We start from the raw sequence: 22,671 nt of genomic DNA, 5'->3' as shown, positions 1-22,671 counted from the left end.
AAGCTTACAGGCAAAATGAGGTATTCTTGAAATGACAGATCACTGTTAAGGTCATTTAAAGAAAGCTTTGAGCATTATGATTTGTTCATCCACTGTTTGTGTTTTAAGTGTAATGTCCAGAGTTGTGTAGCTGTATTCTGACCACCCAGATGCAGTGTGTACAACTCATTAGGAATATATACAGCTGCACTTTTCAAATACTCCTCCCAAAGGCAAAAAGTAGATGCATATGTCATTTGTGCTTCCTTGTTGTCCAGTGAATTGTAATATCTGAAACCAACCCAGGTATTGAAGCAAATGCTGTTGGTTAGTTAGATAATATTGCTTCATGTTTGGCAAGGAAGGTACAGTTTCCGCCCCCTACATCAAGCCAATACTTGTCATGCAGACTGAGGGGCAGGACTTTGTCCTGGCCTATTAGCGCACCAGAACCAGTTCACTTCAGACTTTGGATTTATTTGCTGTTGATAAAAATCAGAAAGTAATGTTGCCCTTCTGTATTTGTTTGATCTTCCACACATGCAAACATTGCTCTTTGAAATGGCTGTCACACTGTTTATTAAAACTAACATGTTCCAATGCCTCCTACAAAAAGAAGGGTGGATCTCACCAACTTTATTCACAATGCAGTCCCCTTTTCTCCATGAGCATTCTCCCAGATTTTATGTAGCACAAAGACTTAATGTTCCCGTGGTGGCTCCTGACCTATGACCTAGACCCAAAGGAACCTGTAGCGTTCTGAGTAAAGCATAACTTGGAACTTTGCTGTGTACAAGCTAAATCTTAAAATCCTTTGTTCATACCCTTCTAGAGTTGTAACTAAGCCTGTTATCATGGGAGATAATAGAAAAATTGGCTGATATCCTAACACTTCACCAAACAGAGTGTGAAGCCCTCCTTTAGCCTAAGGAGTCTTTCTTCAACTCAAGTGACTCTTTCCTCAGCGGCAGAGCCACTTCCGTTGGAGGAAGCCTCCTTAGGCTTAGGAAATAGTCCATTATTTTCTGCTAGTTTCTAATGAGAATGGTACAGGCTGTATGTTCAGATCCCAGTTCAGTTCAGTTCTGAGTTCACATACCACTGAGACGTTGTCTCTTAGCTTAACCTACATTAGTGGGCTGCCTTGTGGTCAGAGTTCTAGTCTGAATCCCATGGAAACAAATGTAAGAAATAATTTTTACAGTCAGTTACAAGTAAGTTATGCTTTGTTTCTACTGTTAGCGATCTCTATCAGTGATCATGCTGCCCTTGCAAAATATTGCAAAGACCAGAAGATTGGACTTGTGGTGGTTGGTCCAGAAGTTCCTCTTGCTGAGGGTATGTCTACATTAAGTTGTAAAATGTATTTTACCTATAAACTAATAGTGAAGTTGGCCAGATCTGAGCATACTTAAATCCGGTGATTGGAGCTGTGAGCGGGCAAAACATCTTTCTACAAACCTGAAAAGTTCCTCAGGTTTGCAGAAAAACATGAAATCTTAAAAAAAAAATACATTGGGGTTTTTAAAAACCCAAAAAGGAGCACCTGTAGCTTTAAGCAACTATTTACCTCAGAGGCCATTGATAAGCAACCACAGATTCCAAGCTTGGTTCTGTCAGTAAAAGGCAGAGGAAGGGAGCAGGGCCCTTTCCAGGTCTATTTTCGCCTTTGAGGGAGAACTCATTGGGGCCAGGCCTGATATGGGGTTACCAGGAGGAGGGAAAGAGGGAAATAGTGTGTGGAAGAGGATATGTGGAAAGCGAGGTGCTCCCCATAAATTTTTATTGTTCCCTACCACGCAAAGCAGGCCTGGCCCAGTGGCTGGCACCACAAATGGGCCAGTTTTCTTAGGTCGAGACTGCCGGGGAGGGGGGAGCTTAAGACAGAGGGGCAGATAAAGGTAGGCTGGCTGTTGGGTGGGAAGGAGATAGGGTTACTGCCTCCAGGTTAGGAATACCTGGAAAATTGGTGGTGTGGAGCCTGGGGAGGGATGGGTTTGTGGAGGGGAGGGACCTCAGAAGGGTATCAAGCCATAGACTCCACCCTTCAAAGCAGCCATTTCTTCCAGGGGAACGAGGGTTGCCAACCTCCAGGTGGGGGTTGGAGATCACCCAGAATTATAACTGCTGTCCAGATGACAAAGATCAATTTCCCTGGAGAAAATGGCTGCTTTGGAGGGTGGACTTTATGGCCTTATACCCTGCTGAGGTTGTTGCCCTCCCAAGGCTCCACCCCCAAACCTCCAGGAATTTCTCAGTCTGCAGCTGGCAACCCTAAGGAGAAAATTCTCTCTGTATTTGGGCGATGTGATTCTCGGCGATCTTCAGGCCCCACCTGGATGTTGGCTACCCTAGAAGGAGAGAAGAAAGTGGGGGAAAGGGGAGAGGCTATGGGGCCTTTCAGGAAAGGGAAATAGTGGGGGAGGAGGGAATGAGATGCCTCCTGCAAGTCCTGGCAGGCTCTCCCATGTTACACCAATTCCTATTTCTTATTGAAAGTATTCACTCATGGATTGATTTTTAAATAATTGCTGTGAATAACAGCAAATAGTTATTAGTGAATGTTTAAAAATCTACATGGATGATAAAGTGTGTGCAAAGCAGAATACTACAACTGTTCATTAAGAAATACTTTGTTAGCCTTCGTGCTTGGCAAACAGTTCAAAGACTAACAAAGTTGGACCTGTCTAAGAATTGCTTAGCATATGGGTGCAATTTTTTGTCCTACCCCATGACACCCAGTTCATACATTTATGTCACTGAATTTACATGTGACTATTTAGCAAAGAACTGATACAATTATGGGCTATATTTTCTGCCTTGAACATCTCTAGTTGCTAGCTCCAGCAATGGTTATAGATGTCCAAATCTCACCTCATTACTGTTATAAATCATAGAAAATCGCAGCATTAGGAATTATTGTTACTTTTTAATAATTATTTGGTGAGGAATATAACTTTGAGATATTTTACTTGCTAGGAATTGTTGATGATTTGACAGCTGCTGGTGTCAGATGCTTTGGTCCTACAGCAAAGGCAGCTCAGCTAGAATCCAGCAAGAACTTTTCCAAAGCTTTTCTGGATCGGCATGGCATCCCAACTGCAAGATGGAAAGCGTTCACCTGTGCAGAAGAAGCTTGTACCTTTATTACTAGGTAGATAAGCTCTCAGAATTGTTAAACATTTTGTTGTCATCCCTGCGTTTGAAAATGTATCCACAGCATAATGTTTATATGCAATCCCTGTTAGTTACTTTGTTTTCCGTTTTCTTTCTTTCAAGTGCAGACTTCCCTGCCCTTGTGGTAAAGGCAAGTGGTCTGGCTGCTGGGAAAGGTGTGATTGTTGCTGCCAATAAAGAAGAAGCTTGCAAAGCTGTACATGAAATAATGCAGGTGAGCTGAAGATATCCCAAGACTTAAAAACGCATGAATGCTTAATATATATGTTTAAGTTTGGTTTATTGCTCATTAACAAAGCCATAAGCAAATACACAAGCAAATACGTATAAACTTATAAAATACCTAAAATTCATAAATACATAAAATATATATAATAAAATTATACAAGTTCAACAATACCTCTTGGAGCAAAATACGTGTATCATTTAGTAGGACAGTTTTAAAGCCGTTACTTGAGTTAAGTATTTTGCCACCTGATAAATTTTCTCAGTATCTACCTGTACATCTGATAAGAGAAAAGGGACGATCCAGAGTTCTAGAGGAAGATTATACTTTATTAGAATGGGTGTGATCCACCTGGTTCTCTCCTTATTCCAATTTTTACAAAAAATAAGTAGATGCCCTAGGGTTTCAATTTCACCAACTCCACAGTCACACAGGTGCTCGCTGAATGGGATTTTTAGAAAGTGGCCATATAAAACCTGCATGGGGAATGCATTTAGTCTTGTTAAAGTATATGGGAAGAACTTCTGGTGGAGGAATTCGCATTGTAACTGTGGAACAGACTCTAAAGGCTCTACACTAAGAGAGCCAGTGTGGTATAGTGGTTAAGAATGGTGGTTTGGAGCGGTGGAGTCTGATCTGGAGAACCGGGTTTGATTCCCCACTCCTCCACATGAGTGGCGGAGGCTAATCTGGTGAACTGGATTTGTTTCCCCACTCCTACACACGAAGCCAGCTGGGTGACCTTGGGCAAGTCATTCTCTCTCAGCCTCACCTACCTCACAGGGTATCTGTTGTGGGGCGGGGAAGGGAATCATAGAATCATAGAGTTGGAAGGGACCACCAGGGTCATCTAGCCCAACCCCCTGCCCAATGCAGGAAATTAACAACTAGGTGATTGTAAGCTGCTTTGATTCTCCCTTAAGTGGCAGAGAAAGTCGGCATATAAATACCAGCTCTTCTTCTTCTACACTGAGTACTACCGAAATCCAAGTTAAAAAACATATTAATATATGAAGTAACGAGTTTCACTGTGAGAATGCCATTGTTTCCTAATGAATGTGATGAAATTATGGGAGATCATGCACAATCCTGCCCCTTCTCTGTTTGCTTACAACCTTTGTATTGTAGATGACTTGAAGCTTGTTTTCTGATTGGGGCAAGTAGAGAAGGCTGTCTTGGTTGCCAGGGGAAGAGAAAGGCCAACAAAAATGGAGGGTTGATGACCAACATCCTACAATTAATCATGATGTTGGGAATGATATTTCAGATTATGTGCTTGAAGCAAAACTCATACTGAAGTATTTACCGTATTTTTCGCTCCATAGGACGCACCTTTCCATAAGACGCACCTAGTTTTTAAAGGAGGAAAACAAGAAAAAATCTTGTTTTCCTCCTCTAAAAACTTGTCTTATGGAGCGAATGCCAACTGGGCACGTGCGCATCGGGACGGCGCGAGCCGGCGTTCCCCGCCCCGACGGCCAGCTGGGAGGCGGGCGGGGCCGCACAGAGTGAGCCGGCGCACGCTCTCAGCCGGCTCTGTGCGGCCCCACCCGCCTCCCAGCTGGCCGTCGGGGCGGGGAACGCCGGCTCGCGCCGTCCTGACGCGCACGCACCCAGCCGGCTCTGTGTGCCCCACCCGCCTCTCAGCTGGCAGGGCGCACAGAGCCGGCTGGGCGCGTGCGCGTCAGGACGGCGCGAGCCAGAGTTCCCCGCCCCGATGGCCAGCTGGGAGGCCAGCCGGCATTTGCTCCATAAGACGCATGGACATTTCCCCTCACTTTTGAGGAGGAAAAAAGTGTGTCTTATGGAGCGAAAAATACAGTAATGGATTATATTTTAAGACACAAATCACTCTCCTGGCCAAAAAAAAAACCTGAATTGTCACATGCTTATGTATGTGTTCTTTGCCAGATTCAGAGCATCCTTTTCCAACAGGGAGGAATAAGACACTCGTCCTTTGATGTGTGAACACCTCTTGATTGGAGAGTCCAGGTTTGGCGGGCTGGAGCCCCCAGGCTTAGCACCCAGATTGGCTGAGACATGTGGGGTGGGGTCTGAAAACGGGACCTGTTCCTTTGTTTGGTGGCTCTTTGTTTGGGAACTTTTTGGAGTGTGGATTTTGCCATGAAGGTTGGCAGAGGAGAATGATGCAAAAGAGAATTGCACCAGGGAGGGGATATCTTGCAACTGCCAAAGATCAGGTGTAACATGAATTGTGAGCACTTAATCATCAACTGTCTTCTTGTTGTATTTTATTAGTGTACCTAGCTTCTGTCTTTTGCAATACTTTGAATATGTGCCTTGTACAAATAAAGTTTGCTTAACTTGAGAGAGGCTGCACCAATCCTTACCCACCCACTTGGCTGCTTGGTGTGCTACAGAGCAATATCCATGTGAGGTTGGCATTGGGCAAACCATGTGAGCGGGGGGGGGGCAGAATTTTACTCAAAGTGGTGTTGGCAGCATTAAAGGGAGGCAAAACAGTGGTTAGTCTTTCTCCACAATGTGACAAGAGACCACGACAGTCAGCATTTAAAAATTAAAACAAAATAAATCTCTACTATGGCTTGGGTTTCTGATATAGATGGATCGAGAACATGTTAAAAAGTTTTCTTCTGTCTTTTCTGGTTGATTAGGCCAATTCTCTCTGTCAAAATACTGTTATAAATGACAAATCTACAAATAAGATAAGACATGCATATATCTATTGCAGGATAAAACCTTTGGAGCAGCTGGAGAAGTTGTTGTTGTTGAAGAACTTCTTGAAGGAGAAGAAATTTCTGTAAGTGCATAATGTCTAGAACTTACCCTGGGTATGATCCAGTTAATCCTTTTTATGATTCAGGTATTTCAATGAGAAATTTTAGTGTGTGCTTAACCCTTCCCTATTCTAATCAATGGAACTTAAATGTATTTAACATTGTTTGCATCATGGCCATTCTGTACACTAAGTAGAAGCTTCTTATACCTAAGAAATTAGTTCTAATTGGGAAAGACAATGGCTGTACTGTTTCAAGCACTTCCTAATATGAGTTACCAGACCAAAATGTTCTATATCCTGTTCTGATTACCAGAGTGTTATGTTGCCCTATAAACAGTGTTTTCTAAGTGACCTCCTATTGGTGGGGCCTGAATATTTCCATGTCTCTTGCTAAATGTGATTAAGCAAGCATAACTGTTTAAAAAGCTGCTTTAAATCACAATCAAAGGAATTTTCACAAGTATAAAAATAATAATAATTTGCAAGTAGCAGAAAATAGTTCTAAGGACACTTCTGTTTTAAAATGTAACATTTGTCATTTGTTTTTGGGATTGGCACTTAACATTTCTGCAATAAAAATGGTTTCAGTAAAGTATTATGCCCTATGCCAGTAGAATCTGTCTGGTGCTCCTAACTTGTACAAGAAGTTTCTGCTGCCTTCCAAATCCCCCCCCCTTGGAGTAATGCCAATGGGAATAAAAGCCTCATACACAAAGGTCTGCTGTCTCTCATTATGAGGAGTGTATTGTTCATAATGACGGGCTTATTAATAGCCAGCTTTTTAAGCCTGAAAAACAAATGCATTTCCAGTGTTTCTGTTGAGTACAATTCTCTAAGTAGTCCATTATTTCTGGTTTTCTTGTAGTGCTTATGCTTCACAGATGGTGTCACTGTTGCTCCCATGCCACCTGCCCAGGATCACAAACGGTTAATGGATGGGGATCAGGGTCCAAACACTGGTGGCATGGGAGCCTATTCCCCAGCACCTCAGGTAAGATGCACTTTATACAGTGCTCCTTTGGCAGTGTTCTGATGTGTTCTGCAGTGAGAATGGAGGAGTGGAAAAACAGCATTGTGCCAGTGGAAACAAACAAGTAAGGCACAGTTATTTTTCTTGTCAGACCTGGTGAAATTCTGAACTTTCCTCATGCTCACTTGAGTCTGCCATAATCTTTAAGGAGAATGAATACTATCAAACAATAATAGCCTTAAGTGTGATGTTGCACATTTAGGCTAATGATATCCACCATCAGTTAAGGCTTATCGCCTTTCACCTTACCTCCCATTATGGGATAATAATCAGATGTAATGAGGCAGTAATCTGTGATAATGATCATGATCACAAATAATGTCATCATTATTCTATAGAATGCCCTCATTGACTAGGCACTGGACAAAACCTAAAATAAGGCATAGGCCCAAACCCCTAGGATTAGACGTGACAGTCGGGGGAAAGGAGGTGGAGGGGAAACCATAGGAGGGAAATATGTCTGGAGCAGCATTTGCATCAGTTTGGGACATACTTGTCTTCCCCTAGTCCTTCCTGGGAGGTATTGGTGCAACTTCCCAGCAGCCCTTGATTCTCTTAATGGTGAATTCCTCCCCACACACCTCTGAAGTCACAGGGAAATGAGCCATGTTCTTGCTGGGGGAGAGGGGTGGAATTAAGGTTGCCCATCATCCTGGAGAAAAGATGTCCTGCCCCTTTAATAGAGGTTTAATGCGTGGATATGGGCAGGTGAAGGTTTTCAGGTCATGGAGGAAAACAGTATCACCTGCTACATAACGTCCCATTAAGACTGTATTAGGAGGCAGGACTTTTTTCCTCCAGGTTGTTGGCAGCCGTAGGGGGAAATCCTGCTTCCTGCAGCTATTAATTCTCTGGCTGATTACTACAGTCCGGCTGGTTGTATAAGTGTTGCACATTTAGACAAATTGATAGTGGCTGCTGTCCTAGAATAACATGGCATACAAATTGGAGGGTAGGGCGGGTTAATAGTTTCTTATCACTTGCTGACTTGCAGTCAGATGTCTTACTCAGTTGAAAACTGTTGTATCTAATATGATATGACAGTTTTTTCTGTGGTGGTTCAATTGCAAATGCAAGTCTCCACCTCACATACGCACAAACAATTCGTTACTCGGTCAAGAAGAAATCACATTTGTATTTGTATGGTACAAGTGCAGAGCATTGTCTTTGAAGAGAATAGTGTATTATCATTTACAAGGTTTTTTTGAGAGATGTACTATTGTAAGATTCTACATACTCTGAAAACCCTGCACTAAGCATTAGATCCAATTTCTGGTTTACCTGAATTGTGTATCTGGCTTTTTTTTTTTTTTTTTTTTTATTTCAAAGTTGTCTCTTTAGTTGTTTAACTAGTTAACTTTATTTTTTTCCACGTAATACTCCACAACCACAACAGATGATGTGGGAGGGAGAGATAAATGTGCAGCAAGGAGGACTGAATTGTCCCTTAAATACTTGCACTGCTGAATTGTTACATAAGCCTTTTATTTATCAAAAAAGACTTGATTAATGGTAGTTTTGGTTTTTAAAGCTTAAGGAAAAACTAACAGCCTGCGTGACCATGTGTCACAGCCAACTTATAGTGACCCCGATGGAGTTTTCAAGGCAAGTGATTAAGCAGAGGTGGTTTGCCATTGCCTTCCTCTGCAGAGTCTTCCTTGGAGGTCTCCCTTCCAAGTACTGACCCACTTAACTTCTGAGATCTGACAAAAATCAGGCTATACTATACTATTCCACATCCCACATGACTATATATTCAATCAAAAATTGCAATCCATCTAGGCCAGTATTGTCTACTCTTGTGACTCTCCAAGGTCTTGGATAAAAATCTTTCCCAGCCAATTCCTGTGACTGAACCTGGGACTATATGTATGCTGAGGGTATGGTCTACCACTAAACTGTGAATTGTTCATACACAGATGTTCCCAGATGACTTTTTGTCCCCCTGGACTGCAGAAAGTAAGGCCTCATTTAAGAGATCTTGCCCAGCCCCATATTTTTTTCTGGGGTCACCCTTGAGTCTATGAACAGATACCCCCACAATGTTGCCCCTGAAGTTCTATGAAATAATGCAAAAAAAAGAAAAAGGAAAAAAGAGAAACCAATTAGACATCATCTATTAAAATTGCTATTTTTAAATATCTTACTAGCTATCCAAGGACCTGCTTCTGAAAATCAGAAATTCTGTTCTTCAGAAAACAGTCGATGGTATGAGAAGAGAGGGCATTCCTTATGCTGGTAAGTGAGAGATGTACTATCATATCCTGTGCTATCATATCCTTCCAGTAGCATCACAAGCAGTGGTGACATGGGACTGCCGCGGTGATGCCTCCTGCAACTGGAAAAGCTGTGAAGAAATTCACCAGGATGTGTATGCCCAGCCTTTACTGAACTGTATGCAGATCTCTTTTTCCTAGACTGGGGAAGTGGATCCCACACATTCTTTTTTCTCTTGGAGAAGACTAGAATATACATGAACACAGCACAGCCTCTTCTCCCATGATGCAACCAGCAGGAACAGGAACCATAAGCAGGCAACTCTAAGCCATTCAGATCCAGCGTGAAAGTTCTAGTCAGTTTTTCTCCCTGATTGTTCCATAAGTATTCAGCAGAAGGGATATATTATAGAATTTGTATCTTTATACAGTGAAAACATCTGCTGCATAAAGTGAAAGGTCTGTTGTCTTTTCAGTGACTGTTGTATTCAGTAAATACAAACTGTTGTGGGCAAAGTTTTATGGACCCATTATATAGTTACCGCTAGATATTTGAAAGACTAGCCATTCATTTTAAATACACTTGCCAGTCATGAAGGTCCTCAGTATATTGTGACTTTTTAATTAGGTGTGCTCTACGCTGGATTAATGTTAACCAAGGATGGACCTAAAGTTTTAGAATTCAACTGTAGATTTGGTGACCCTGAATGTCAGGTGAGTGGCTATAAGGAATTTTTTTATATTGTTAACACTTGTTAACACTTTTATATTGTTAACCCATTGCTATCTCAAAGCCAACTGATTGCACAGATATTAAAAGAAAAAACAGTACTTCCGAGTAAGATATGTAAGGTCTTGTAAACAGTGTAGTATAAATTCAGATGCTTCCTCTGTACTCTCATGATCTTCCTTTTATTTCATTGGGGAGTTCATTTCCTAGCTTTATTGCATGTTTATTTCATGATGCCTGCCCACCTATCTTGTGTTTATCCTTGCATAGGTAATTCTGCCACTACTCAAGAATGATCTTCATGAGACTGTACAAGCGATCATTGACAGAAAGTTATCTAGTCACATGCCAGTTTGGCATGAAGACTGTGCAGCTGTAACAGTGGTCATGGCTAGTGAAGGCTACCCAGGAAGCTATGCCAAAGGTTTGGAAATAACAGGTATTTAAGGCATAGAACGTAATCATGTAGCCACTTGATCAGCTTGCGGTACATTTCCACCTTTTATGATTAACTAGAGATTATGAGTTTCTTTGAGCTTGGCTGTTGAACTAAAGTGACAGAGGCTTGTGCGTTAACCAATGGAAAACCACTGATAGTTTTCACAGAACTAGCAACTTTCATTTCTGCTGGAGGAGGCTGAACTGATTATACACAGAGAGAAAGCAAGTTTTATTTAAAATTGATAAGGGTTTTGTTTTTTGCATAATTTAAACTTGTTTGTTGTAATCCTATGGAGGGATAGATTAACCTTTTTTGCCAAGTACTTTATTAGGGCTTCTACAGTATAATTTCCCTGTGAAAAAGTGTAGCCATTATGCTCAGTGCCCTGTCTTTTTAACATGGTGAATATCGCCTTTTTGAAAGGCCAGAGGGAAGAGTGTCTGTTTTTTCTAGACAAGCCATTTTAAAATACAGATTACCTGGCCAGTGGGCGCAACTGCTAGAATGCAAATAAGCACATGGCAGCATAAGGTGGGGGGGGGGAGAGTAAGAATGTGTGCATGTATTTGTGTGTATGGCCTCCTTTTGATGGAAATGCTAGCAACTGCAGTCGTGTGGGTTAAGGGGCAAGAATCCAGAAGATCTACATTTGTCCCATGCCATCAAGCAAAAACAATGCACAAGAGTACAATGAGAATTGTCGACAACCTTTACCACAGTTTCTGTGTGGATTTCTGTGGGCGGTTATGTCTAACAGTATAGTTTCTTAGCTTTGGAAATATAATTTCATAGACAGAGATTCGAGATATAAGGATCTTTACAAATACAAATAGTATGTCTTTTTGTTCATGTCTTTTTACAATTATTTGGTCATACAATAGGTATATGGGAACGTTTTTGAATATAATTTCTGTCTTTGCACCTGCACTGACCCCTTACAGGACTTTCTCAGGCTAAAGAGCTCGGCTTGGAGGTTTTCCATGCTGGCACAACCATAAAAGGCGGCAAAGTGGTGACCAACGGGGGCAGAGTCCTCACTGTGACTGCAATCAAAAAAGACCTTGTGTCTGCACTGGAAGAAGCCAACAAAGGAGTAGGAGTTATTAAGTTCAACGGGGCCATTTATAGAAAGGATATTGGCTATCGAGCTATAGCTTTCCTTAAACAATCCAGGTATCTTTCTGAAGCTGAAGATCTGTCATAAGAATTTGCATTAACTTTACGTTAACCAAAGCTATTGCTATCTTATCTCATTACATAATTATTGCATGATTTAGTATCATTTTGTTCTTGCACTTTATATAACACATAATAATATTCTAATTAATTAATTACTGTCCTGTTTCTGATTTCAAGACAGAAATCAAGGATTAAATTCATTTTCTAATCATATGTCTTTCTTTTACTGAAGACCTTTAAAACATTGACTAGCATCCAAGGATAGATTATTTCAGAGGTATTTAGAGCGTAGTTATACCACAATATTAAAGATATTAAAAATATTAAAAATATCTGTCCTGGTTTGCTCCCCAAGAAGTCTAGAAATTGTATTAGAAAGTTAGAGTCCTGAAAGGGAGAATTGTCAGTAGCCACTCAAGCCATTATTGCCCAGATTGTTTGAGAAAAGCTATCACAGCAGAATCACTTTTACAGAGTTTCGTTTGCAGTATACTAGAGTTAGACTCTAAGCAGGGTCAGCCTTGGTTAGTATTTGGTTTTTGGATACCCCGGCTAAAAAATGGTTGGAAGACGTCTTCACAGCTAAAGGGGCCAAACAATGTGCGAACAGTATTTTTTATAACAGTTTCATACTTTTAATACATCGATTGTAATACATTGAAAGTGCTAACAGAATTTTTTATAACATTTCCAAACTCTTGATACAGTAGATTAATTCATGCCATCGTATTCCCTATTACTATGTATGGGTGTGAAAGCTGGACAGTGAAGAAAGCTGATAGGAAGAAAATAGATTCCTTTGAAATGTGGTGTTGTAGGAGAATGTTACGGATTCCGTGGACGGCCAAAAAAACAAATCAGTGGGTTCTAGATCAAATCAAGCCTGAACTGACCCTTGAAGCTAAAATGACTAAACTGAGGCTATCGTATTTTGGCCACGTCATGAGACGACAAGAGTCACTGGAAAAGACAGTCATGCTAGGAAAAGTTGAAGGCAGCAGGAAAAGAGGAAGACCCAACAAGAGATCGATTTACACACACAACAAGAGATGGATTTACAGCCTTCAATTTGCAAGATCTGAGCAAGGCTGTCAAAGTTAGGACATTTTGGAGGACTTTCATTCATAGGGTCGCCATGAGTCGGAAGCGACTTGATGGTACTTAACACACACAGTATTTATAGAGACTGTTCCTGTAAACACTGAGTGAGAGAAAGATATTTGTACCAGTACAATTGCTTCAATTACTGTCTTCCACAAACACACCACCACAGTCAAATTAATCTAATGTTTCCATCACTTAAAAACCAGACTCAGCAGCCTCTTTTGACTGGTGTTGCCAGTTTTAAACCATTACAACAATACTGCTACTTGGAAACATATGAAAGGCTGTTGATATAAAGCTGTCCTTGCTTGAAAAGGCCTTACATCAGTATACTGTATGATATATACAATAAAATAGACTTGTATACTAAAAATGGCACAACATCTAGTTTTATCTTTCCTGAATGTATTGTATTGGTCAATGACAATAACCTTTGTAGTGCAGTATGTCCAGAGAGATAAATTTTCCCATGTACTCATCATCACATCAGATATAGCCTCATGTATGTTAAGCATGGTGCTTGAACGGTTGTGGGTGATCTAGCATGTGCTTCTAAGTCAGGGGACCACAGACTTTTTGAGCCTGTGGACATCTTTGGAGTTTTGACACAGGATGGTGGGTGTAACCATAAAATGTCTGCCACAGGAGCAGGAAGCGGAGCCAACCACAAAACGTCAGGGAGTGAGGTCATGCATACCTCTAATAGTAAGTCTTCAAGACATTTCAAACAGTTGTTCTGTTTAACAGGCCTTTAAAAATGTTGTGTTGTTTTTTTAAAAAAATTCTGGCATACTTCTTCAATCACAGAGTTAAGATCCTTGTGCTGTGGTGGCAGGTGCTGCCAAAGTAACTTTTAAAAAATCTGTAGAGCCAGTCAGAAGCCCTGCTGGGCAAAAGCCCCACCTGGCCTCACCCACTTTGTAAAAGCAGTTGGCAGGCATCAGGAAAGGTGTTGGCAGGCGTCGTGTCAACCACTGCCACTGCGTTGGTGACCCCTGTTCTAAGAGGTTCGCTAGAGCTGAGAAAGATGTCAAGAGACCTCAGATTCCACATGATGTGCTCCGGATTGGGCTTCAGCATTGTTCAACCTCAAATAATGCCTCCCTTCGGAAGCTATTGAGTGATTTGTCTCTTGACAGTGCAATCTGAAGCAGAGTTACACTATTCTTGAAATCAATGGGCTTTAAAGAATATAACTCTGCTTAGGACTGCACAGTAAATGAGCAGGTCATACATGTACTTAAAGCATTTAGTAACAATACTTTCACAGACATGTATATGCAATGTATCTCTCTGCATTTTAACCCCATTTTAATATGCCAAGAGTCTCCTCCCCCCCCCCACTGTATTTATGTTGGAAACAGCCAGTGTGGTACATTCAAGAGAGTGCTAGATTTGGATTTGGGAATCCTGAGTTCAAATCCCAGCTGATTTCCTAAAGCTCTAGTGCCTTAGGGCCCCTACTCTCTCCACATTAGGGCATATTCGGAAGCCGCTTTCCCATGCTATCGATACCACAGTGTAGCTGTACTGTGCACATCCAGAATCGTGAAGAGTGAGACTCCATCATTTGAACTATTCTTTGTCTGAACTTCCAGGGAACCGATTCCAGCTAAATTACCACATAAACAGGAGCAAAGGGACCATAGACACTAGAACAGAGGTACTGATCTCTGCTCTCAGATTTATCAGAACACACCCATAGTCCACCATCTGAGAAACAGGTCCTCACACCAGAGCCACCAGAGCCGAGCCAGTAGGCAGTCCTGGTAGCGTTCCAGATAATTCTTTACAGCCTTGCATTTGCCCTATAAAATAAATCTGTGTATGCATCCATTGATAACCAGCTATTCTGCCCTTTTAGGGGCTTGACTTATAAAGACAGTGGTGTAGACATTGCAGCTGGTAACACCTTGGTTCAGAAAATTAAGCCTTTAGCAGCTGCCACGTCCAGACCAGGTAAGAAAAAAATTTGTTCATTTAATTTAAAAAACAAACAAACCCTTGTGTCATTAATTCATTCACAACTGAGGCCTTAATATCAATATTCACAAATGGCTTGTAATAATGTAAAATTTGTATTATTGTGACTTCCACTGAGGGGTCAAAGTTAAGCATCCCCATTAGTCACCATGCAGTGGTTTTTTAATTGTACTGCAAATATACATCTAATAACAGTATTTCCTTGGCATAATTATTCAGTGTTTCATAACAATCCTTTAACTCATCTCTGCATCAGTTTTGATTTTGCTTTTTATGAAAGGTAAAAGGCCCTGACCTAGATAGCCCAGTCTAGCCCAATCTCATCAGATTTCAGAAGCTAAGTAGGGTCAGCCCTGGCTAGTATTTGGATGGGAGACCACCAAGGAAGTCCAGGGTTGCTATGCAGAGACATGCAATGGCAAACCACCTCTGTTAGTCTCTTGCCTTGAAAACCCTATGGGGTCGCCATAAGTCAGCTGCGACTTGATGGCACTTTCTACCCACAAATCTGATAAGATAAAAGTGAAGAAAAGATACCCTGGATAATTGGGGTCTGTTTCCTCAGCTATCATTTTCTGACTGACTGTACAATAATCCTTCAGTTGGCAACTACATATATGGAAGACAATAAGAGGGAGTTTTATAGTGAAAAGACATTCTGTCCTTCTGTGTGCCCATTGTGCTCTGCTTTCTACAGTGATATTTCAGGATCCGAGCAAGGGGGAAGCGGACTTAATGTAACCTTTTGAATGCCAGTGTTTGAAGGCCACAACATGGGGAGTTCCCTATTTGTAACCCTTCTGAAGGGGCATCTCTCTGACCATTGTGTCAAACAAGCTGCTAGACAGATGGACAGTTAGTCTGATGCATCATGGCTATTCTTATGAAAAAGCAAGCCTGAGATCACATTTGAAAAAGAAGACTGAGGGCACTCAACATATACCTTACGTTGTTAACAAGCCCTTCTTTCCTCTAATTGGTAGGCTGTAATGCTGACCTTGGAGGGTTTGCTGGCCTCTTTGACTTGAAAGAAGCTGGGTACAAAGATCCAATTTTGGTATCTGGAACTGATGGTGTTGGAACAAAGCTCAAGGTAATGAGGAAGAGGGCATGGATGGATTTCTTTGCACCTTAACACCTGGCACCTTGCTTAGCAACTGAATGTTTAGTTCCTCAAGATTCCTCAAGATTTAGAATCCTCAAGATTCACATATTGATAGAAACTAGGAAATCCACTAATGTGTGAATAGTTGCGTCGGTATGCAGAGTGCAGTACTGAAAAATCACTGCTGGCTTAATTTTTCTAAAAACAATCTCAAGTCATGGTTTGTATTTCTGACTTTCCCTTATGTTTTCTTGTGATGCTTTCTGAGAGGCAGTGTAGTGTGGTGGTCACAGTGCAGGACTAGGCCTGGGGAGAGCCAGGTTCACACTTTCATAGGGGTGTGAAGCTCAGAGGGTGACCTGGGACAAGGTGGTTGGCCTCAGCCTAATCTATCATACAGGATGGTCATGAGAATTAAACGGCAGCAGGTGGGGAAACCATGTCTGTTTCCCCAGGTTCCTCGGAGGAGGAGTTAAATGTAAGTTTTTTCTCCAGGTTACTGGCAATTTTACATGAAAAAGCCTGATGGCTTGTGTTGTTCTTCCATTATATGTGTCATATTCTTAAACTGGAACTAATGCACAACAGTATCCCTCAAGGGGCTTTGCCACCCTGCCCCTCTACTCTCAACCATGGCCTACTCAGTGCTCCCTGCAAGGTTTGATCACACCAGCAGACTCAAGGAACTGCGCTGGGCCCAGCCACGTCAGTAGAGGACTCCAGGAGGCATGTGGGACCTGGAGGCATCTGTGGTGGTGACTGGGAGCTGGGCTGGGCTGGGCTTGGCCGCAGTGGACCCCGGGAGCCAGGCTGGGCTCAGCTGCAGCAGCTGCAGACGCCATGAGGTTAGTGGGGCCTGGCCTCAGTGGCAGACTCCAAGAGCTTTACAAGGCCCAGCCATGGTGGCGGTGGACTCTGGGAGCCATGCTTGGCACAGAGGTGGCTACAGCGGTGACAGGGAGTTGTGCAGGGCTCAGCGAGCAAGTGGGGGGGGGAGGATGGGATTCCCCCTGTGAGTCTTGTGGGCCCCCACTTGTGCTACTGGACTCTTGCTCTTTTCTACTGATACAGACAAACACGGCTACCCATAGTGATCTGTGTCAACTTCTGAAATGGTTTTTTCCCTTCTAGATTGCCCAACTGTGCAACAAACACAACACAATTGGCCAGGACTTGGTCGCCATGTGTGTAAATGATATCTTAGCTCAGGGAGCTGAGCCCCTTTTCTTCCTTGACTACTTCGCCTGTGGGAAACTAGATGTTGAGGTGACTCAGGCAGTCGTAGCTGGAATAGCGGAAGCCTGTACACTGGCAGGATGTGCCCTTCTTGGTATGATGTCACTTTCTCTCTGGATTTTTTTTTTAAAGCTTTATACTCCCTGGTAGTTTAAAACAAGCAACTGCTGTTCAAGAGAATTCATGTGCTGTCTTCATTAGTATGAACTTTGCACATTGACTTTGTAATGGATTATCACAGTCTGTACTGCATTGTTGATAGAAAGAACTGAGAAAGGCAGCTGTCTGGAGAGGGAGAGCAGGCTAGGTTAGTGCCGTGTTCCTGCCCTGTGACATGCTTTCTGTGAGGAGACAGAAATGGGAGCCAATTGTATGTTATCTCCTTGAATACTGACATTAAGATCATGCCACTTTCCCTTCAAGATATTTATTGAAACCACACTATTTGTTTCTTTGCACAGCTTTTTACACCCATATAGACATCCTTTTCTGACATGACATGGGACTCCTTGGGGAACAGCAGCACCCAACAATTCAAGTAGAATTTATTCTATGAACTCTTTTAAAAGAAGAAGGGGGCAGATTTAAGTGCTTATCGAACCAAAGGGGAAAAGGAGTGGGTATTTGTTCTTTGAAGGGAGGAAGGCGGCATGGTGTAGCCCGATCCTGTCAGATCTCAGAAGCTAAGCAGGGTCAGTACTTGGAAGGGAGACCACCAAGGAAGGTTCTGCAGAGGAAGGCAATGGCAAACCACCTCTGCTTCTTGCCTTGACAGCCCCTTGCTGGGGTTGCGATAAATCAGCTGTGACTTGACGGCACTTCACACACACACACACACACACACACACACACACACACACACACACACACACACATTTGTTCTTTGAAGGGAGTGTGGAAAGCAAATAGCTATCCTATTCATCAGAAGAAAAACAGAAATGATAAAATACCCTGCACTGATGACTTTCGGTGCCTAGCTGCGTTTTGACTCCCTACTGCCTCTTATGAATACAGATAAAAGTTACACTTCGTTACTTGCAGTAGCTTTTCTACAGAGAATCTAGGGGCTGCTTTTGGGTAAACCAAAGTGTGCCTTAATTCAGGCCTCTTTATGCTTTGTGCTGCCTTCTGTCTAGAAACCAACATTGTGCGTTTTGTTTTCTATAGCCATGAAGGGTTTTTCCCTCTACGAGGAACATTCAGACACTTGATTCCCAGCCATCCGTTAAAGTTCATCAGGAACTACTATGTGACTCTCCTGATTTCGATGCTTCGACTTCCTCTCAGTGTATGGCCTTCTAGGTTCTCCCCATAACAAAACGTCCCCTAAAAGCACAGCTGTGTCCTCAGAGTTCAAACTGTTCCTTAAAAAAGAAAGAAAGAAAGAAACCTCCATTGTTCATTAGTCCGCTTTTGTTCAGAACCGGAAACAGTTTATCATAGTGTGATTCACAACAGGTATCTTTGTTTAAGGAAAAACATATTTATGACTGGTTGAGCTTGCTGTACCTTGTGCATATAGGAATCCAGCAATCAGGCATCTCCTGATGGCCACACTGACTTTTATCTAGCCCTCGCATTTTCTTTTTCTGCCCCTTCATCCCATTCTAGGAGGAGAAACTGCTGAAATGCCTGGCATGTACCCCCCTGGAGAATATGACCTTGGTGGCTTTGCAGTTGGTGCCGTAGAACGGGGGCAGATGCTCCCACAACTAGACAGAGTTGTTGATGGGGATGCCGTTATTGGAATTGCTTCTTCTGGCATTCATAGCAATGGGTTTAGCCTTGTGAGGAAGATCGTCGAAAACTCCCCTTTCAGTTTTTCCTCTCCTTCAGTGGGTGGCCACGGGGACCAGACATTAGGTAAGAACTGTGTAAATACAAACTTTTGATCCTCTGAATAAAACATAAGGATTAGTTCTGGCCATCATTTGTTGACAGTTACTGGAATAGTTTTGTTTGAGCCTTGTATCTAAGGCTTTGCTTTGAATGAAACTCTGGCGGTGGTGAAAATGACTATTTATGCTTTATGTTCACGTAGGTTGCCAATTGTATTGTTGGCATGGCAAACATCTGTCTTACTGTGATTTTTAATTCTTAAAATTACAGTGTATGGCTTATGGGCTACTAAATTTGAATCACTTGACTTTAATTTGAGGCTGGGATATTGCTGAAGTTTGGGGATGGTGTGGTTTAGAGAGGGGAGGGGCCTCATCAAGGTGAAATGTCATAGAATCCACCCTCCAAAGCAGTCATTTTCTCCACTGAACTCATCTCTGACATCTGGAAACCAGTTGCAATTCTGGGAGATCTCCAGGCCCCACCTGGAGGTTGCCAACTCTGTGCTGGAGTAATTTTATCTTTCTGTTTGTTTTTCTCGATCATATACCTCCATGTTGTTCATTGTTAATAAGATTGAAGTAAGGCCCCCACACCCTGTTTCAGCTTGTGTTTATTGTACTGCAGTGATTCTCTAACTACTTGTCTTCACAGGAGAACAACTGCTTACCCCTACTAAAATCTACAGCAAGGTTCTGTTGCCAGTCCTTCGTTCAGGTTGTGTGAAGGCCTATGCCCATATCACTGGAGGAGGGTTGCTGGAGAACATTCCACGTGTCCTCCCAGGATCATTTGGTGTAGTTTTAGGTAAGGAAATCTGAACATCTGTAAATATGATAATGAAATTTACTTCTCAAGTACTGCTCCCCCCCTTTATTGTCTATATTGGATTTGATAAACTAAAAGGAGACACATTTTCAGTAACTTGCTTTTCTGGGAAAAAATTCTCTTCTGGCATTTATATAACTAATAAGTACAAAAAAACCTATGCTGTATTAACTTAGTTATACCAAAAAAGCAGCACGAGGGCTCTATTAATAAGGATACTGAATATACTCACAATGCGTTGGTGTCCCTTTACTTATGCAAACTAAATGCATACACAAAAACAAGAATATAAGCAGAAAGTGTTACATTCACACAATACATGCTATTTCGAATGAGCAATCTGTGTTACATTCACACAATACATGCAATTTCGAGTTCAGTCCTTCTTGTGCACTAGACAATTGTGCTAAGAAATGAAACAATGTTCAAATTTATATAACTAAGGCGCAAACATGTTTCCAGGAAAGGATTTTCAATAGTGGTATAAAAAGTGAACAATTCAACAATGCAAGTTTTCCACTTAAACAAAAAATGTACATTTTTGTAATAGATTGCAGATTCCATGATTTAAGGGAGATAATAAATTATTATCCCACAAAGTTTTCTGCTGCTTTTTGAGCTGCTTTCATTTTTTTATCTGAAAGTATTTGATTATTCTACCTAATTCTTTGCATGTCTGATAAACCTAGACTTCAGAAGACTGAACTTTTATAGGCCATATGCCAAGCACAAATTCAGAGCAAAAACTGCAATAAGAGAATCTCCATCCCAGTTTGTTCTCTTCTTAATATTGCAGCCATCAGTCTAAAAATTACCAAAAAAGTATCCCAAGAAACTTCATATATTTTATTAGTTATATCTTAGAGACATATCCTACCCATTGAAGCTATGGCTAAGCCAAGACAGGGATAAAAAGAAGCTAGGGACGAAATATTTTCTCTCTCATTTGTCTGCTGAAGCTGATGTTGCTCTTGGGTTTGTGTATTTTACATTTGTGAAGTACATCCAAAATGTAAACTTGATACATGAGAATTATATTTATCTCTCTTGTTGACTGAAAATGTTTGTTAAAATACAACTCTATTTTCAGATGCCTTGAGTTGGAAGATACCTGAAATCTTTTCCTGGCTCCAAAAAGAAGGAAATCTATCAGAAGAGGAAATGGCTCGAACATTTAATTGTGGGATTGGGGCAATCCTGGTTGTGCAGAAAGAGCTTGCTGGACAGATTTTGAAGGACATCCAGAGGCATGAAGATGCATGGTTGATTGGGAAAGTTGTACCCCATCGATCAGGTTACTGTGCTGAACTGCATCTCTCTGGGGATTTTTTGGAAGCTTGCTTGCCTGTAGATATTATATGATAACTGTGATGTGCTAAGGTAGCAGCTGTGAATTCTGCAATTGCCAGACAGAATAGATAGATGTGACTTGAAGGGAAGTAGATTTCCTCATTGTTTGAACCCTGTTTATGTGAAATTTGTAAACTTCCTAGCCCTAGGAAGAAGTAGTTGGATAGGTGTTTCCTAGAGATGCTTTAGGTATAGAATGTTTTGGGTTTGGGGAAGGAGATTGACTCAAATGGTCTTTTGGATCCCCTCTAGTACTGTGACATGAACTTTGTGTGTATCCAAGTGTTTTGGGTTAAGTATAGTACTTTAGAAGTCCAGTCATTATTGTATACTTGTAGTGCATCCTGTTTATTTTCATCTAATATTTCTTCTGTGAATTCAAGGGTCTCCCCATGTTGAAGTCAATAACTTGCTTCAAGCCTTACATGCAAATAGGTTACAGATGCTGCACGGTCAACAAAGCAAAACAAGAGTGGCTGTCCTCATCTCTGGAACAGGTGAAACACCTGCATTGCACGAAAGTGTGTGTGTGGGGGGCTTTGGGCATCTTGAGGGCTCTAGTCAATGATCTTCTTGCAGGCAACTTTTTAAAAATGTTGAACTTTTAAAAACTCCTCCTTATAGTTTACAAGATTTCTTACAAAACACTAAAGAAGCATTAATGACAAGCTGAAACAAAACAAACGTGAGATCACATAATAAGAACCTAAAGTCCTAAACAATAAGAGAGAGAGATATAGGGATATCCAATTACTCAGTTCTGCTGGTGCAAGGAGATTTCCTCTCTTGGTAGAAAGCTCCTTCTGCAGAGAAAAGCTCAGATGTCAGCAGAGTTGCTGAAAACAGTCCATTGTTTTATGTAATGAGGTTATGTTTATTTTATATTATGTTAACTGCCTGCCTATAAGAAAGACTGGATATAATTTTTGCAATTAAACTTTAAAATAGGCTGCTGAGACTAAATAGGGACAAGATTCTCTGTTTTTGTTATTAATAAAGGTAATCATGATGATAATTATAAACAATGGCAGATCAACCCGCAAAGAAACCTTTGTGTTCCATTTTGGGTATCTGTTTTTGTAAGTGGTCTGCCTAAACACACATTGCAAAGTGGTGGCTGTCTAAATAAGCAAGCTGACTCTTGTGAGTCAGGACTGAGAGGGAACATGCAGACTGAGGGGATGGGGAGTAAGTGTTCTTATCTATCTTCACAGGATTTGGGCAATCTCTTAGCACCAGAACGCATGCTGCACAAATCAAATGCCGGTCCTAATGAAAATACAGTTGCCTAGAATTACATCAGTGTGGATCTGAAAGAGAAGTAGGGCAGAATTTTTTAAAATCATCTATTAGTTTGCAAGTGTTAGGGAAGTGCTGCTGATTAAAAACAGATGCCTCAAGTGGTAGGGAAGAAAAAAGCTTGGCTGAAATTTTTGGATAACATTTTGCAAAATGTTATCTATTGTACCACACTGGAAATGCTAAG

The 22,671-nt window shown here is 41.5% G+C and overlaps 1 protein-coding gene across 2 annotated transcripts in view; it reads left to right on the top strand.

The window, feature by feature from the left end:
- The window catches only part of LOC130485468 (trifunctional purine biosynthetic protein adenosine-3), a 35,728-nt gene that overhangs the window by 2,503 nt on the left and 10,554 nt on the right, over nt 1-22,671 (top strand). For both annotated transcript variants that reach the window (XM_056858674.1, XM_056858675.1), the window contains exons 2-17: nt 1,222-1,317; nt 2,959-3,133; nt 3,259-3,370; nt 6,096-6,164; nt 7,009-7,134; nt 9,324-9,411; nt 10,018-10,103; nt 10,390-10,558; nt 11,503-11,734; nt 14,709-14,803; nt 15,811-15,920; nt 17,064-17,262; nt 18,780-19,031; nt 19,662-19,814; nt 20,926-21,129; nt 21,569-21,682. In XM_056858674.1, the coding sequence (XP_056714652.1) occupies nt 1,222-1,317; nt 2,959-3,133; nt 3,259-3,370; nt 6,096-6,164; nt 7,009-7,134; nt 9,324-9,411; nt 10,018-10,103; nt 10,390-10,558; nt 11,503-11,734; nt 14,709-14,803; nt 15,811-15,920; nt 17,064-17,262; nt 18,780-19,031; nt 19,662-19,814; nt 20,926-21,129; nt 21,569-21,682 (2,280 nt within the window). The remainder of the gene's footprint in view (nt 1-1,221; nt 1,318-2,958; nt 3,134-3,258; nt 3,371-6,095; nt 6,165-7,008; nt 7,135-9,323; nt 9,412-10,017; nt 10,104-10,389; nt 10,559-11,502; nt 11,735-14,708; nt 14,804-15,810; nt 15,921-17,063; nt 17,263-18,779; nt 19,032-19,661; nt 19,815-20,925; nt 21,130-21,568; nt 21,683-22,671) is intronic.

The sequence above is a fragment of the Euleptes europaea genome, chromosome 12, assembly GCF_029931775.1.
Source record: "Euleptes europaea isolate rEulEur1 chromosome 12, rEulEur1.hap1, whole genome shotgun sequence".
In the NCBI taxonomy this organism is placed as follows: domain Eukaryota; kingdom Metazoa; phylum Chordata; class Lepidosauria; order Squamata; family Sphaerodactylidae; genus Euleptes; species Euleptes europaea.
This window is presented reverse-complemented; position numbering and strand designations above follow the sequence as displayed.